Source organism: Thermobia domestica, chromosome 3 (genome assembly GCF_964235325.1).
Source record: "Thermobia domestica chromosome 3, izTheDome1.hap1.1, whole genome shotgun sequence".
NCBI lineage: Eukaryota > Metazoa > Arthropoda > Insecta > Zygentoma > Lepismatidae > Thermobia > Thermobia domestica.
Window position 1 is genome coordinate 94,669,179 of NC_137456.1, and position 17,977 is coordinate 94,687,155.

At 33.4% G+C, this 17,977-nt stretch overlaps 1 protein-coding gene across 1 annotated transcript in view; it reads right to left on the minus strand.

Annotated features, from left to right (window-relative positions):
• eIF3l (eukaryotic translation initiation factor 3 subunit l) overlaps positions 1-17,977 on the minus strand; it is a 50,790-nt gene that overhangs the window by 18,492 nt on the left and 14,321 nt on the right. The window contains exons 2-8 of the mRNA XM_081751299.1: positions 15,302-15,492; positions 10,270-10,354; positions 9,986-10,112; positions 7,548-7,777; positions 6,498-6,668; positions 2,441-2,611; positions 1,018-1,164 (exon numbers count right to left, since the gene is read on the minus strand). Of these exons, the coding sequence (XP_081607425.1) occupies positions 1,018-1,164; positions 2,441-2,611; positions 6,498-6,668; positions 7,548-7,777; positions 9,986-10,112; positions 10,270-10,354; positions 15,302-15,492 (1,122 nt within the window). The remainder of the gene's footprint in view (positions 1-1,017; positions 1,165-2,440; positions 2,612-6,497; positions 6,669-7,547; positions 7,778-9,985; positions 10,113-10,269; positions 10,355-15,301; positions 15,493-17,977) is intronic.

Consider the following 17,977-nt stretch of genomic DNA (forward strand, 5'->3'; position numbering starts at 1 on the left):
ATTGTAAAAGGTCGTAACAAAAACACCAAAAAGAAAAACAAGTCTTCTATGTTGAGAAAAACAGACTCCATATTGAATACACCAAATAACTTTATCACAAGATCTTTTGAAGGTACAGTAATTTTCATATTTTGTCGCATTTCATACTTGATACGCCAGTAAATTCCAGAAACAATCCTAATTATGTGTTATGTCACGTGGTTCTCCTTAAAATAGAAAAAAATTGTCATATTCTAGAAATATCCTGAAAGATAGGCTTCCTTATCAATTTTTTCTTCCGTTCCTTCAATAATAAGCGTTCCTGGGATTTTGCAAGTAGAATTACTAAACTATTTAAATCATAATGATATATATTTCTCGCACGTCCGTCCATGTAAATAATTTAGTTTGAGAATTCCTGAAATTATCTGTGGATAAAACTACATCAAGAATTCTACCATGAGGTCGAAATTTTTGGTAGGCGGAGGAAACGTTTTCTTGAAACACTTAAACCAGTTACAAACTAAAATTCTACACAAAATTGTACCATTTAAGCACTATAAGTTTTTACCAAAGGCATATTTAAGAGAATGGGTCTTGAAGGTTCGAAGTATTGTTAATGCATATATTAAGAAATTAGAGGGCGTCACTAATCGTTGAAACTTGCAAACTCTTACAGAATTGCAAACATCAACATTATTTCGTTGAAGCATAAAAGTTAAAATGTGTACCACACACGTTATAAGTAGAGATACTATTTTAAAGAAGAGCAGCTGGAGTTTCTGCATATTGAAATATTATTCAATAAACGTGTAATAGTTAGCGTACCGGCATGTTAAGTCAGAAACCAGTTTCGATTCTCGGTCCAGTTTTGAATTTCATAACACCTACTATTTTTTCTGTTCACCATCCGAATTTATGTCTACTATGACCTGGAAACCACGTGAAATATATTAAAATGACCTATATTGAGACCTTAACAATATAAAATATTAATTTTCCTATTCCACACAAAATTTACTTCTATTCAATACTTACCTTAAGGTCTCCACACTGCATCTTGTACATCCTCTCATGGCAATTCTTTTCTCTCAAAGTTTGATGAATGGATTCATCAATGCATTCTGGATGTAGAACTAAACATATCGCTAACAACGTGTACATCTTATCTGTCTGCTTGTTAATCTGAATAAAAAAGATAGGACCCAAGTAAATATGGTATAAGCATTCAATACAGATACTAAAAGTATAATATTTATCTTACGTTGTTATTTGCACTTTACTGAACGTTAATCGTAAGTTACACCATATTCTTGTTTCTTCTTTTAACGAAATGTACACGAAACGTTCAAATTTGTGTACACAAATTATTATTGTAATCTGTGATAATCAAACTGCCAATCACATTTCTAAGTAGTTGTATTGCACCTTTTGGTTATACCTACCTACCTACCTGCCATCACATTTTCTGTTATGATTGCCTTTATTTGTACTCAAATACACACACAGATTCGTTTCTCATTTCTTTTTATTTGTGATTTGGGTTTACACAAAATTTCTATATCCATTATTGAAAAATGATTTCTATGAATGTTTGGAGAGGCCAGATTGTTTCATTACTTTTTGCATCTCCCATATATTCTTTTACCCTGGTTTTCGTATTCCTTTCCGTCATCAATATACTTCTTCCTTTACATTCATAAAAAGTTTCCTTATAAATTCTTGGTACCGACATAATCATACTGCTACCACAAGATCCACGTACCCTTTCAACATCAAAAATACGAAACTATAAAGCATATTATCACAAAGTAAGCTTTATAATGATGCAGTATTTACAAAATAACAAAATAGGAATTTTTGATATATTAGTTACAAGTACAATTTTCCTTTTTCTCCATAAACTGTCACGACAAACTTTTCAGCAATGAACATAGTTTCATAGTTTCATAGCACTATCCTAAAAATTAGGTTGCTATGAAGCTAAACTCAGGCCACTGTTCTTAGTCTGTCTGTGCTTTCGATTGTTGTACACATATACTTACGATGACTTGTCTTTCTCCCATGATCTGTTTCTCATTTTTATCTATATTTGAATTTTTTCATAGTCTTGAGAAGACATTACCGACAGCAAGGCATACCAGTCTATAAGACAGGTCATCGTAAGATAATGACAATTTACTATGCCATTCCTTCCAGTCTACCTTTGTTTGCTAATTGAGGTTTAACGTCCCTTTTAAGCAGACTTATAAAAGGCAACCGTGGAACTACTACTGCTTAAAGTGGAATCCGAACCACTATTTAAACTTTTATCCTAAGCTTAATCTCGCCACCGGCGATTGAACTCGAAACAACATGTATTATAAATTGGCCAGGAAGGGCCAATTGTCACTTTTAGTTAGTAACTGTACTCATTGCATTCAAAAAACAATTTACAAAATAAAATGTCTATTTTGCTTACCTGATCGTTTTGGTATGTTCGATTTTGGAAGAGCTGTTTCGTCCTCTGAATGTACAAAAGAATTGAGCTGAACGTTCTAATAGCATCTGAATAACGCCGCATCATCATGTAGGCGAAGCCAACATAATATGATGTTGTAATCTGGCAGGCAGGCACATTGGAATATTGGCTCTGTACACAACAAACAAAATACATATTTTAAAATTCAGCTGTAACACCATGAACATTCATTTATCTTGAACATCATTGGGAAAAAAGGGAACGGTTGAAAACGAAATAAGTATTGTGTTCAAAATTAAGCCCATACTGTTAGGTTGAGTGACAGTGTCATACATGATCAGTGATTTTTGACTTACGTCCTTATGCGTAAAGAAAAGGGGCCACTATGAAGTGAAATCTTTGATGACGTCCCACAGTTAACCTCTTAGGCTAACGCAAACTAATAATGAATCAAAATCAGTGATAATGAAAGAATTGGTGGAATGTGGGAGGAAACGCGACAGCTTCGAATGAAATGAAATTAAGGCCGTGTCCAAAAGTGCATAGTGCGCACTTCGAGGATGCATACTCGAAATCTACAAACGGAGTGCACACTACATAGTGTACACTTCGTCAAATTAGGTTCTGATCCGCACTTGATTTCAACGCCTCATCGTGATGGAACATGGAACATTGATAACAAAAGGAAGAATTTCGCGTACTAGAAAAAATAAACGTGCTTTAAAAAAAAAGAAAAAAAAAGATGAACGACTTTCAAATTATATTAAAGATAAACATATCGTACAAATTGACAATATGGGGTAACCAAAAAATGACAGTTTCTTTCATGTATGCCAACAGCTTCAGCTTTGCCGTACCTGCAAATATTCCGATCTTTCACCCGCAGATTAACAAGAGCGGAGCGTAAGTGCAATACTTATATACATATATATAATTTGTGTGTGTTGTCTTATGTGCACAATAAACTCGTAACGGCATACAAACCACTAAACTATTGATGATGTTCTATTTATTAATACCCCGGAAGAACAGTAGCACTGGTGGTTAGGGCGCTGACGACACTGTTGCAAAGTAGCTTAGGAATTTTATTGGAAGCAAAAGTAGGCAACTTGCAAGAGTGTTTGGACACCAAAGGTACTGACGGGAGAGCTATTTACAATAATATGGCTCTTCTTTATGAGAGAGTTCATATTGGATATAAATGCTTCCTGTACGGTAGATTACACATAATTGACACTATAGTTGTTGTAGTTCTACTGTATTGCTTCAGTTACAGGCATACTGATTGGACTATGAAATGAAATATTTGAAAATGAAAAATGAAATCTTTGAGTTTTACGTCCCACAGTATGCCGGTTAGGCTAAAGGAGACGGTGATGATGAATAATGAATGAAATGGTGGAATGAAGAAAGTGGGAGGAAACGGGAGAACCCCGAGAAAACCCACGCACACGGTGTTTGTCCACCACAAAGTTCACTTGGCTGGGGCTGGGATCGAATCCGGGACCTCAAGCACCAGAGGTGAACGCTCTACCACTGAGCCACCGCGGCCCCTTACTGATTGGACTATTTCTACCATATTGCGCTAGTAATGAAGTTCCTAAGATGTTACTCTTTTTTGTGAATCTATAGATTTTAATCGTAAATCTTCGAAATAGTTTCTCCATATTCTTAATCTACACTAAAAGTAAACACCTGTAAGAATGACAAGGAAAGAAGTAGTGGAGTTTAACAACATGAAGACCAAAATTTACAGGAAAAAGCTATTATGTCACTATGAAATACCAATTTATAAGGATCACATATACTCAAGGTGGATAACCCTAACTAAAGTAATATGGTAAATATAACAAAAAATGGAAGACTACTATCTTATCTTATTAGCCCTCTTAAATGGAGTTATGTACATTGTATACACTTAAACATTTGCGTGCACTTCACTACATTTTCCGCGCCCTACATCTCTCATTTGTTACACACCCGCTGTCTCTCCTACATGCATCCCACTACGAAAATGGTTACTCAGTTACGAAACAAATCCCTTTGTCCAAGTATAACCCTTAAAAAACTACTAATAATATAATAAGAATTTTATGAAACTTAAGAGACAGTTTTATGAAAAAATACAGTATGAATATATGTAATGCTCTCATTTTTCAACTATACGGAAATAATTATTTGTTCATAATCGTTTCATAGTGAACGATGGGATTATAACAAAGAGAGGAAACAACGTGACCTGCGGGCTCTAACCCGCCTTCACTCGCTAACGCTCGCTCGGCAATACTATGTGATTTAAATATTAAACTTTGAAGGAACCACCTAGGTACTAACATATTATATATATATATATATATATATATATATATATATATATATATATATATATATATATATATATATATATATATATATATATATATATATGGGCTAACAGGCAAATTCTCAAAACCGGAACTGAAAGATCAAATCATCTATGAATCGAAGAATCGAAAAATGAATGAAATGGCCAAAGTAAAAACTTACCAAGAGGACGAATCTGATAAATGTGTGGAAAGAAATTTTTTATCTATATTTCACTATTGGGGAGCTGTCAAAACTGCAAAATGTACGATAATTGGCATATTAGTCTCTCACCAGTGCAAGGAAATATGGTACCTTTAATAGAAATTTGTTTAGAATCAAAACTAGGTTATTAGACCTACCTACCTTCGAATTAACATTTGCAGCTGCAGTTGTAGCTGTAGCTATAGAAAAATGAATAATCTAGGTATTCATTATTCTATGCTAGAGCTTAATATTTTAATTCATATGCCATTAATATTTGTCATTTACTTGCAAATAGCTGCATTACCGATAATCTATCTACATAAACCATGTAATATTTAAACAAATGTCTTTATAGCATTATTAAAGACACTATTTGGTTGCTTTCCCTTTGCATTCAGAGAACAACGTAAATAGGTTTGTTATTTGTGTAACATTTTTATATTCCACTTGTAATATCACTAATTTGTATATTTATCAAGTAAATTATTAGATCAGCTCACAAATAAATTCACCTCAACAAAAATATTATGAATACTCGTTTTAAAATTTTATTAGGTTATTTTACTAGAAATCGCCATGTTAAGCACATAAGTATACTAACGTAGTGTACATCCTCGCACACTACGTACTATGCACTTGCAGACTTGTGAACTTGGACCTTTTGACCACACTAGATGACGTCAGTTCCGGAAATAAGTGTATTTCAAATGTACACTTGTATCTTATGGACACGGCCTAAATATCTCTGGTATCATCTCTGAATATTCTTCTTCCACAATACAATATTCTTAGTTCAGTACAAGAATTCCAACTGAAGGAATTTCGAGATATGGTCATCTTATTTTAAGTACAACTCCAACTCTTTTATCTTTTCGCCTTTTTCCTTTCTTTGTAGGAGAAACACCAAAAAACGCTGAAATACGTCTTTAATTATTTTAATTGAAAAGTCTAAATACCAAATTTCATGTCCCTAACCTTAAAGGACTTCGAGACATGGTCATTTTATTATAACAATTGTAACTCTACCCGTTTTTCTTATCTCCTTTTTTCTTTCTTTCTACGGGAAATCCCCCTCCCTCGTCGAGTTTCCAAAAATCCTTTCTTAGTGGCGCCTTATGTAACAAATCATATGCACTGTTAAAATTTTAAGTTTCTAGTTTAAGCGGTTTGCTTTGCTCGCTGATCAGTAAGGCGGTCAATCATTTACTCTCTCACTTAGTTAGGACTTCTTTTATATAGAGATATATAATTGAACAATGTTTTATATAGAGAGATATTTCTCTGTTCAAAAGTATTTCATCCTCAATTACAGATAAATATATATGATTACGGTAGTTGTAATTAAAAAAAAAATCTAGCAAACGTTATATTTTAAATTGAATGTACAGAAATAAAGAAAAAGAAAATATTGAAATATTCATAGAGAAGGTTAATTATGTATGATGTCAGTTAAAACAGATACAAGTATAAAACTTTAGCCTATACAAGAAAACGAGTCAACAATTACCTTTTTGTGAAGTTCAATATTTTCGAGGACCTTGATTGCTTGGTAGTAATCTCCTAGAAGTGAATGTAATCTAAGCAGACCCACCAAGCTGAAATAACCAAGCATTTTGTATAGTGAGTGGCGGCCAAACTCGCCTGCTACTGAATCTGGATCTCCTCCACTGGCGTACACCTGTTAATAGATGTTATAAAGATGTATTTCCTTCTCACAAAATACAAAAAAAAAAAAAAAAAAAATCAATAAAAAAATGAAATAAGAGTAATGTATGTCAGTGTCTTTATGTTATTACTTATCACGCGATGAAAGATTATAATATAACGGATTATTCACCTAATCTGCCATAATCTGCCTAACACTCGAAAAATGGTAGAACTTAAAACAAATTTTACCTGCGCAAATGCCAAACTTGGCACAAAGTAACGTTGTTCACTATGCTATAATGCTTAGGGAGGGGGGGAGGACTTAGGATTTAGATTTCTGGGCTTTCAGCATCTAAGGAGGATGCCGTTCCTCGGCGAGCACACTTTTCGGGGAAAGGGAAGGAAGAAAGGATCGGGAAAGGAAGGAAGCGGCCTGGGACCTATAAGTTAGGTAACACCCAGGCATATGCCTGGTATCAATGAGGAAAATCCAGGAAAACCTCATTCAGGGTGGCTGGCCTGAAAAAGCGTTTAACACTTTTTCGACCGAGCGTCCCCACCGGGAATCGAACCCGGGACCGCTCGCACCGAAGGCAAGAGCGTTAGCGACTACGCTACGCGGGGCCATATGCTATAATGCTAATTTTAATGTAGTTAATAGATTCCTGCACATCCAATTACATTTATTCACTAAATTCAATTCTTGAAATTTGTATCGAAATATATTATGTCTTTTTACTTAGCAATATTTTACATGTACATTCTATTTCTGTATTATATTATTATTATAATGCTATCCGATTAATCCTACTCTCTTACAGACAATTTTTCCCAAAACTAATAGTCCAAATTACTACTGCACAATACTTAAACAATCAATTAATTCAGACAAAAATTAGACATTTCGTACCTCCAACTGAAGTTTGATATTCGACTTATCAACAAACGAATGTAAAACGTTGAGAACGCAAAGAACATTCCATATCTTGTTATTGTTGGTCAGAACTTCCAGCTCTTCTGGTGATTTCTCCTGCAACCGGGCGCGATATTGGGAGAATGACTGGAACTGGTATACAAATTCATCCACGATTTCCCATAGCCACTGATCCGGAAGTTCCAATGGTACTGGCGATTTAGCGTCTACAAAGTGAAAAATGATTAATACAACATTCCACACGTATAGACAGCATGAAATTCAATTAATGACAAAGTAAATAACTTCAGAAAACATTTTCCGTATCAGACTGGTTTTCTTATGTGTCTACTTCAGATTATTACTTTCTACTATGAACATGAGGCTGAAAAAAATGTAATATTTTCGCGAAGATTTACAGTTTTACGATTATATTAAATAAACTGTGAACTGAGTGTATAGCTAGCAGTTTACTCTCCACTCACACAACATAAATAAATGAAGTAAAATAAATAAATCAACTACAGACACAAAATAATCAAAGACTTCCCTTTGTAGTATTTTGTTTTGTTGCTAAGTGACAAAAAAATCTACACCTGACATTGCGCCTACAGATACAGTTAGGGGAATTCGCAGGATGAACTAATGTCAGCATCTCAGTAAAACTGATTTCGCTATATAGTCATCTGTGTGTAAGAATGTGTAAACAAAAATTTATTGTACTATCAGAAGGCTGAAAAGTAGCAATGGTATGACCATATGATACATTTCATTTACATTATAATATTGTAGTAATCCAGTTTTCAGCCATTGCAACACTACCTAAATACAGTATATATTAACAGAAAATAAAATTTTAATAATACGGGTCACCACACTCACAACTTTCTCGTTCCTATTCTTAAATTCTGAATCACATTATGCTATAGTTAGTACTGAAATATTTATTCATGAAGTAGAACAAAATTTTAGTTTCGGGAAACTTCAATAAAACCTCACCCTCCATGAGTCAACTACCACTTTTGGACTTTTTCAGGGCAAATGAATTATGCTACATTGTCAGGTTATTAATAAAACATTTATTTATGAAATATAAACAAAATCGACGAAGTAGTTTTTGAGAAAATCGTTCGGAAAAACTCACCCCTGACAGTGAACTTGCCTTTGTGAATTCATTCACAAGAAATGATTTAACTCGCTTTGTAGGATTATTAATGAAGTATTTATGTATTCAGACGTATGAACAAAATCGGTTATCTCAGAGAAAATACCTTCCCCTTCAAGAAAGAAAGAAAAAAAAAGAGTAAACTACCTATTGCGATGTTTAAGGACAAATAATTTATGTTATATTATCTGGTTATTAATGAGACACGTACTTAAGAAATATGAACAAAATCGCCTGTCATTTCTAAGAAAGTTACCTGAAGAAAAAAATGTTAGATTTATATGACCTAACGTTCTCAATTTCGTGTTTTTTATTGTTCATTTTGCAGCTAAAGTTCAATAATAAAAACGTTTGGATAAAATCTTTATGCATTTCTGTAATTCAGGATACTTATTGGAAAAATTTTATTGGAAGAGTTTTTAAATTGTTGTGAAGGTTGTTTAAGTTTGATTAATACATGAATGAGAAGTATGATTGGCAAATCCTTAGAAGTTGCTGTAGTGTGTGTAACAAGACCAACATCATGGTGTCTATTAAAATTCCACAATGGAATTTCGTGACTTTTTCGTGACATGTTTTCCTTGCCAAATCATAAAATTTCCTAACATTTTCAAGAGCGAATTTGGGTGCGAATTAGGCCGAATTTTCATCCATCCGATATAAACATACTTTGCTTGCGATTTGGTAGCGTCTAAAGCCGACCATAGATTTTTTGGTGGTGAATTTTGATGTTTTATAGAACAAAAATTTCCAATCTGTACTTACATTTGCACAGTTTAAAAAAAAAAAAAAAAAAAAAAAATCCTGACTCAAAAGCTAAATTTCGTGACTTTCATGACCGCTTTCTGATTAAGTGACTTTTTCGTGACATTCGTGACCGACAGACACCCTGAACATGTTTCCAAAGGCCTGAAAGGAGTTTGTGGTTGTTTGAGTCCCGTAGTATTCTTTAACGATGACCACTATGTTGCGCTTCGTCAAGATAATGTAGTTGTGATAGTAGTAACAGACTTCCTTGTAAATTCCTCATAGCATTTCATGATCTACCTAATAACTGTTTTAACTTATGGACGATTTCTCTTGAGACGGAACAAGTTTGGCGAAAATTTTGTGATTAACTAATATTAATATTTCTAAAACAATGATAATCACGTCTTGATAATTATATCCATGGTCAACAAAACAGAAATGAATGAAGAATCATATCGGAAACATCATTCATCATATTTGTAATACTAGAAACTTAACTATGGACAGTCTATATACTTACTCAAAATGTAATTAAAAAGATCGCAGTAGTTAAAGTACGAGCTGAACCTCTGATCCATAGTTGGTCCGCCACTAACATTAGCGTAGATGTGTCGATAATATAGTTCTTTGTATAGAATGAGAAACACCTGAAACGGACATAAATCCAACATGTTAATTACGAATTTAAACAAACTGCAACAAAAACAAAAATGCGTTAATTTCTTTATTTAAATACTTGACTTCTATTTTTATTATTTGATGCTAAATTACGTAATCATTTTGAATTTTGAGAAAGCAACTTACCGAATCATTGTCTACTGCGTGCGCAATGTCGCTGTCATCTGGCCACGGCACTTTTTCGTAATACTGTTCAGTCAACTTTGGAAACCTGTAAATAAAGGAAACAAAAATTATATTGATGCATACACCCAAGAACACTGTTGGGCTACACCAATAACAATGAAATCTGATCACATTGATTCCTCAGGATATCGTTCAGCTTCACTGGTAAGTAACTGCTTACATAGAACTTCTCGTACCACGAAAAGTGGCATTAACTGAAGCAGGTTATAGGAAGTAAGCAATTCATTGTATTAAGGTGAATTACTATACTTGAGTGTTACTAGAAATCTAATTTGTTAAATGTTTTTCATATCTCGCATCTGCAGTATTTAACTTGCCCTTAATATTTCTCCTGCTGTCATAAAAAAAAAACAAGCATTCGAAAAAAAATGATATAGATATTTTGGATTTGGATTTTTATTTTAATACGTAATTATTGTTTGTTTACTTTGTTTTGAATATGCCGCCCTCACCTGAAACTCGTCCATTCTGTAGTTTATCAATTTATGGAAGATAAAAAGCAGTTAAATGTAAGAAGTGTATACTAAAATATCATGTATTTTGTATTTCTATGGAATCTGAAAGTAAATTTGTATGTGAAAGTAGTGATAAACGGATAAATCACGATAATGATATTGGAAAACGTGGTGAAATAGCTCAGCAGAGTAAAGATAATCAAGGGTTTTCTTTCTTTGGTTGCTTTTCAAAAATTAATTGAAAGTTCTTTGGACAAAATGACTGAAGTTCTCATGGATGAGATTAAGGGTCTCAAAACTGAGACAGATTATATACATGATGAGAATCGCCAATTGAAGGCTTCTCTACAACACAATATTGAAATATTCCTTGCGAAATAATCACAGGTTTAATATAATGGTTGCTCGACCACCATCTTTTTTTTTTTTTTTTCCCACTAAAGCTCAGTTTACAAATGATGTGCTGAAAAAGATCGTAGGATTTTTTTCATCTGCCACTATCTTAGATTTAGACTCATTTTCCTTCACTGCCGCGCGTCAAAATAAGGCTTTGCAGTGCTGTAGAGAACAGGCTGCTGAACGGTTACTACGAAACATATAATGTTGCGATTTGCACTACCTCAAAGCACAGATAATGATCATATAACATATATATATAAGGCCTGAATAATATTTTGGTAAAGATTTTCATGATTGTAGCCATCAAAAGTACAAAATCTGCCAACTTCGAAAGCCAGCAAAATTCAAATGTACTTGAAACTACAGGATGGGATTTTCTGCACAATTATGGCTACAAGGGTTTCCAGAAATGGTTAATTATAGCTGGAGTTGAAAGTCCTTAATGCCAATTTTCGGCCCCAAAATTACTTTTTTTTTTTTATTTCAAGGTCAAATTTCTCAAAAGGCAGAGCACGAAGAAGTTTTTGCCCTAGACACTTCTACTAGTTCTGAACAGAAACTGTGGATTTCATTGTGGTTAGCACTGATGAACGATCTACAGGCTCTCAAAATCTTTATACAAAGGATTAGTTTTTAGCTTAAGACTGTATAACGTCTGGAGAAATTTCTATCGGACGAAAAAAAAAAATCGAAATAATAAAATTTCAAAAATTTTGGCTACTCTCGATTCATATTTTATGACAAGTCAAGTGTTTATTATTATTATTATTATTATTATATGTGTGTGTAACTTAATGTGTCTATAATTTGCTTTAATTTTCTGTGCTGGATATTGTAATTAGACATAGTATCTGTTACTTTCTGATTCAATTAAAAATATACATATATATTATTATAACTTTCATATAGCTCTTTTTGAGATAAATACTGCAAACTACTATTAACTTTTCTTATTCTTCACTGTGATATAAAATAGGATTTATGATTGGTACATGACTGGGCATATAAGAAGTTGGCATGTCTCTGATGATGTACCAAGAAAGTGATCAACTTAGTTACCAAGAAAGCGAGATTAGTGTAACCGTCTGGGAACGTCCATGTATGTGTTTATCCTTGAAGTTACGTTAGATCTCAGATATTGAAAAACTTAGCAGTCATAATTCATAGTCGCTACTTGTAAAATATTTCTTCGCCAAACATTCCTTCTATCCCTATTTTTCTATTGAAATTGCTTATAATCTTATATAAAAATGAACTTTTTTGTTTGTTTATCCGGTACTTGTCCGGTACACAAATCCACAGCGTTGACTTGGCATACTTCAAAGTAATTTTATGAAAGAGACCATAGTCTGGAACAGACCATACACTATATAGAACTTGTTGATTCGTGCCTTAAGGGAGGAAGAGATTTTAATGTAAAAATCTCACGTTAGGAAGATGAAGATAACATACAGACACACATGACTTACAATCTGAAAAAGATACAGATTTAATAAGCTTACAGTACTGTGGGAAAGGACACCCCATTTTCCATGTAAAAATAATAGAAAATGACCGATATTAGTGTCGAATCCATAGTTCTCGGGGTCCTTGGGATGAACATTGACACTTCCAATGCCACCTAAGTTTAGCCCACATCAGCGTGGCGTCGGGGTTTAATATGACCGAAATGAGTGTCGAATCTAGTTGTCGGGGTCACTAGGCTGATTGAAGACAGTCCCAATGATATTTAAACCCAAGTTTAGTCAAGAATGTGCACGTCAGCTGATCCGTGAACTGACAGAGGTAACGCCGAATGTGGTGCTTGTCGTTATTTACTCTATTTGGTTCTTTATTTTCTGACAGGGACAACGCTGAAGGCGTTGCGCATGTCAGTTGGACCGTAATTGACACAGGCATTTACTCTTCGTTGTCTATTATTCCCAGTTCATTACTTTCATGTATTGTGCATAAACTTATTCTTCTCGTGCAATGCGGGGTATTTCAGCTAGTTGATTAAATGAAGTAATAACTGTTTCCAACCCTTTTCTTATAGACCAGGAATTTGGGTTGACTGCTTATGTCAAATTTCAATCAAAACTGCTGGATACTCAAATTTCTTCATTATACGAAAGGTCATTAAAACAATTATTAGTTCATTGAAGAGCATCCTACATATATTATCTGGCTCACTTTTTTACATGTTTATGTTCTCTTTAAGTTGTTCACTAAATTGAAAAAATGTGGGGCTGGGCTAAGTGAAAAGTCTTAAGGTCAATCTGATAACGATGCAATGGTCAAGTTGCTGTAGCAATCAAAATAATTTCCACTAACTAACCTACTGAAAAAACTCTGCCTCCTTCCAGGGCACTTTTCATATGGCTGCTTTATTTTAACTAGTCCGAGGCCCAATTTTAACTGTGCATGTTCTATTTGCCAGATAGCTTTCAAACCAGGAAATGTACAAGAGTGATAAACCAATAACTTACTAATAAGATATTTATGACTAATAAGAGTCAAAAGCTTTTGAAATATCTATCTATATTACGTCGACTTGCGATTTATTCTTGAGTGTGTAGCAGGTAATGTCTGTTCTTTTAATTTTCACATCATCCATGGATCCATATATTTTGGTTTACAACCAGTTTACTTCTTAGGTATACCTTCTTTATTACAGACATTAGCTTCGTTGACACTTGCAACAATAAGTTATTACGTTCATTTCCCTAATGTCATAGTAAACACCTGGAAAATTTGCTTGTTCGTAATCATGAGTATCATACTCAGGAACGCGAGTATTTTTACTGTCTATAATTGTCCACTCAAACATAAACGGGAGATGAAAGCGACCAACTTTAGTCAATGGTGAGATGTCACTGTCAATAATAATATTAAATTTATAATAAAAATATTAAATTTATAATAAAAAATATTAAATTTATAATAAAAGTGAAAAGTCCTCGGCCTTGCATAGAGATGACGATATCAATAAAACTTTGTTTTTACTTTGTTCATACATATTTTGCAATAACGTAAGTCAAGTGTCAATTTGATATAACGAATAGATTTGTTTATGCGGCTTTTGAAATTAGATGCTGTGTGTGTGTGTTTTGTTCAAATGGATAAATTAGAATACTATGCAATCATAAAGTTCTTTGTTTTGAGCAGTTTATTCCCAACAGAAATTCGTCAAAGGTTTCTAAGGAGGCTGCTCCTTCATTTTCAACAGTTACAAAATGGGCGTGAATTTAAACGTGGGCTACCTCTCTTGCCCAAAACTGCAACAGATGAAAAACGATTGGCGATTAACGGTGTATGTAATATGAAGAAATAAATATAAGAAAGTTTTGTGCAAGATGGGTGCCGCATTTGAAACTGACCAAAATCAAATGCGGAAACGAATTTCTGCGCATTCTGATGTTTGGACGTTTTAAAACGACTCGATCTGATTTTGTGCACTGATTTGATATTGTAGCCGAGACGTAGGTCCACCCGTACATGACAGAAATGAAACAGCAATCGAAGCAGTAGGTGGAAGCCGATTGTCTTCCACTACAAAAAGCGAAGTCTATTTCATCTGCCGGAAGGGTTATGGCCAATGTTTTCTTGGATGCACAAGATTCTTCTTATTGATTACCTTGCAAAGGATAAAACAATAACTAGCGAATAACATGCAAGTCTCCTGGACTAACTGGATGAAGAAATGTAAGAAGAGGCCTGAACTGCAAAAGAAAAAATCATCGTTCATCAGGACAATGCACCTACTTTTAAAGGTGTTTGTGCTTTCTTGTGGGAAAACTGAAAGATCTGACGTAAGAATTGATGGAAGTCATACTATTCACCAGATTTGGCACACTCATTTCAACTTATTTCCATATCTAAAGAAATTTGTGGCTGAAAAAGTTTTTGTGGTTATCGCACTCATAGATGGATATCCTGGGAACCTTCTGTAATTGCATATAAGGGTGGAATTCACTCACTGGAAAAACGTCGAAACAAAGTGTAATGACCTAAACGGGGACTATGTAGAAAAGTAAGTGAATTTTTTAACTTAAAACCACGGTCCTTCGCTTCCAGGTCGAGAACTTTTCACCTTGCTCTCGTGGTTTAAAATTCTAAATAAAATTAAAATTACTTACGTATTTTCGTACAAGTTCTGGATTTCATAGATCATGCCTTCATTTATAACATTTCTAAAGTAAGATAAAAATTTCTTGACTTCATCAGGGACCATGTAGTATCCCTGCCTATCGTATTCTAAATCCAAATGGGGGTCACCAGTGTGTGCCTCGTAGTCAATGCCACTCCCATAGCCATACTCGTAGCCGCTCTAAAAGTATAAGAGTGCAAAATATTAGGAAAACAGGCTTTATATTCTTCTCTTCCTAAACACAAGAAAAAAGAATATGAATTCCACATCCTATATATAATTACTGTAATTAACAAAATGTACACAATGTTTCTTCCATTTTACATTTAATGATTACCTTAATCTTGAAAACAATAAGAACATGTTTCACACAAGGCTACGAAGTGTCGATCTATTTGATGTAATAATAATAATAATAATAATAATAATAATAATAATAATAATAATAATAATAATAATAATAATAATAATAATAATAGCAAATCATCCTTATCTTTTCAATACGTGTGGTGATGTTTATACATCTTAGCTTTTCCGATTAAAACAGGATTTTTTTAAAAAAAATAATCATTTGGAGCGGAGGGCCATTAAGAATTAAAATTTAAAAAGTTAGGATACATAAGGAACTCAACAGATCGTAAGGAGGTACCTTTCTCTCAAAGATGAGTTTCACAGAAACACCCTTGAAGGTAGTATGTCCAGTGAAAAATTTTATTTCCTGTTGAAGTTACTATCGTTATTTTTGTTGAAACAATTTATGATGTTGAGCCAAAATTTATTTAAATTGTCTCGATCGGGGTTCAGTTCTGATGTTAAAAAAGATCCTTCTTATTTGTGATTTGGACCTGTGTACAAGGTAAATCAGAAATATGACCATACGTATGAAGTAAATGTAGTGTGTTACTGCATACTGTAAAAAGGAAATGATGGGTGATACCGAGTGGCTCAAAAAATGTACTCACTGTTTAGCAGTGAATTGTGAGTAACTCAGAAAAAGACTGACGGAAAAGTTTCATGTTTCATAGTGTTACAGTTTAATATTTTGTTACTACACTGAACCCAATAATAGTGTTACTTTTTTCTTTCGTGTAGGTTTCGTGAGTGATGAACATGGCTACAGGGCTGATATTTGAAGAAAGGAAGGTGCCTTGAGATGTACATGAAGTACGAAACTACCAGTGAGGTACAACCATAGTTACTACTTTTAACACTAGAGGGACAATTGGCGCCACTGTCTACGTGATTCCAGCTAGCAAAGCGCTGCCAGATGGCAAGAAGCGGTCAGCTGCTATTTGTTGCAATGTATAAGCGATGTTTTCAAGTACAGACACAAACAAGAATTCACGTTAAAACTAGCTTAAAATATGTCACTTATGTAAGAATACAATGTTACCAATTGATTACAACAGTACCATATTATCCGAGGGCGAAATAATATTTTTTTTCTTTTTTTAAATAAAGCCACTAGCTTGAATAGAAAAAAAAAATTGTGTAATAACTTTTTTTCTTTTAAGTGTAGCTGGATATACAAATTGTCCGATATAATACAGTCCAGATAAATTAGTGTTTCCATAGTCCACTAGGGAAAACATTTATTATAATCTCATACAGTAAATTAAGACTGCTTGACAACTGTAAGAAAAATTTCTATTTGTGAATAAAATATTTGAAACAAAATATTTTACTAAGTACTGAACAAAATAATTTACAGAATATTTTTACAAAAAATATAACTAATATTTTTAAAAAATGACCTATCAAAAAATAATTTTAAAGTAAATTGGGCCATTAGATCTTTAATGAAAATTTCAAAAGTAAGACAGATAAAATGTCCTTCAGCAAACTCACATAAAATCGCATTTTGACTTCATATTATTATAGTTTTGAGAGCAAAGAAAGAAGATAGAAAATACAATGTTGGTCTGGCTGTTATTTGCTCTAAATAGGTAAATTGGAGCAATTCTTTAATACAATGCTTCGATAATAATTAATAGTATTTACAACAATAATAATGAAAATCTCGACCCTTCACGAGTACCCATAATTTAATAAGCCATCCACAAAGCAATTAATACACTAAATATCTACAACTGTTTTTCAAAAATAACACCTGTTCTATGCATAAACGTACACAGGATGCTTAGGGGGCAGAACCCTCCATGATCTAAAGCAGCGTTTCCCAACCTTTTTCAACTTGCGGCACACTATGGGTGTAACTTGAATTCTCGCGGCACACTCATAGTTATTATTATTTGTAAATATATATAATACCGTGGTATTTTTTTTCTGTGATTACTTATCATCTTCTCACAGAGAAGAAAGCTCAATCACTGGTTCTTCCCCGTGGTAAATCATTATGCTTATTTTTAATTCTAATTTAAAAATAGAAAACAACTGCAATGAAATACTGGACTCAGGTTTTTAAAACTAAGCTTTCTTTTTCGCTTACTGTATCCAACCTTTCACTAAGAAGAAAGATCACTAAATAACGAACGAACAAACAAATCTCTTTTAGTTTTAAAACACAAATGTAGGTAATTTGTATGCATGTTCGCTTTGTCGAAAGGATTGAATGATATTTTAAAATTTCAAGTTACGAAATAGTCTGCAGCAATAAAGAAGCAATAATAGTCGTAACAATGATAACAAATAATTTTTTTAAACA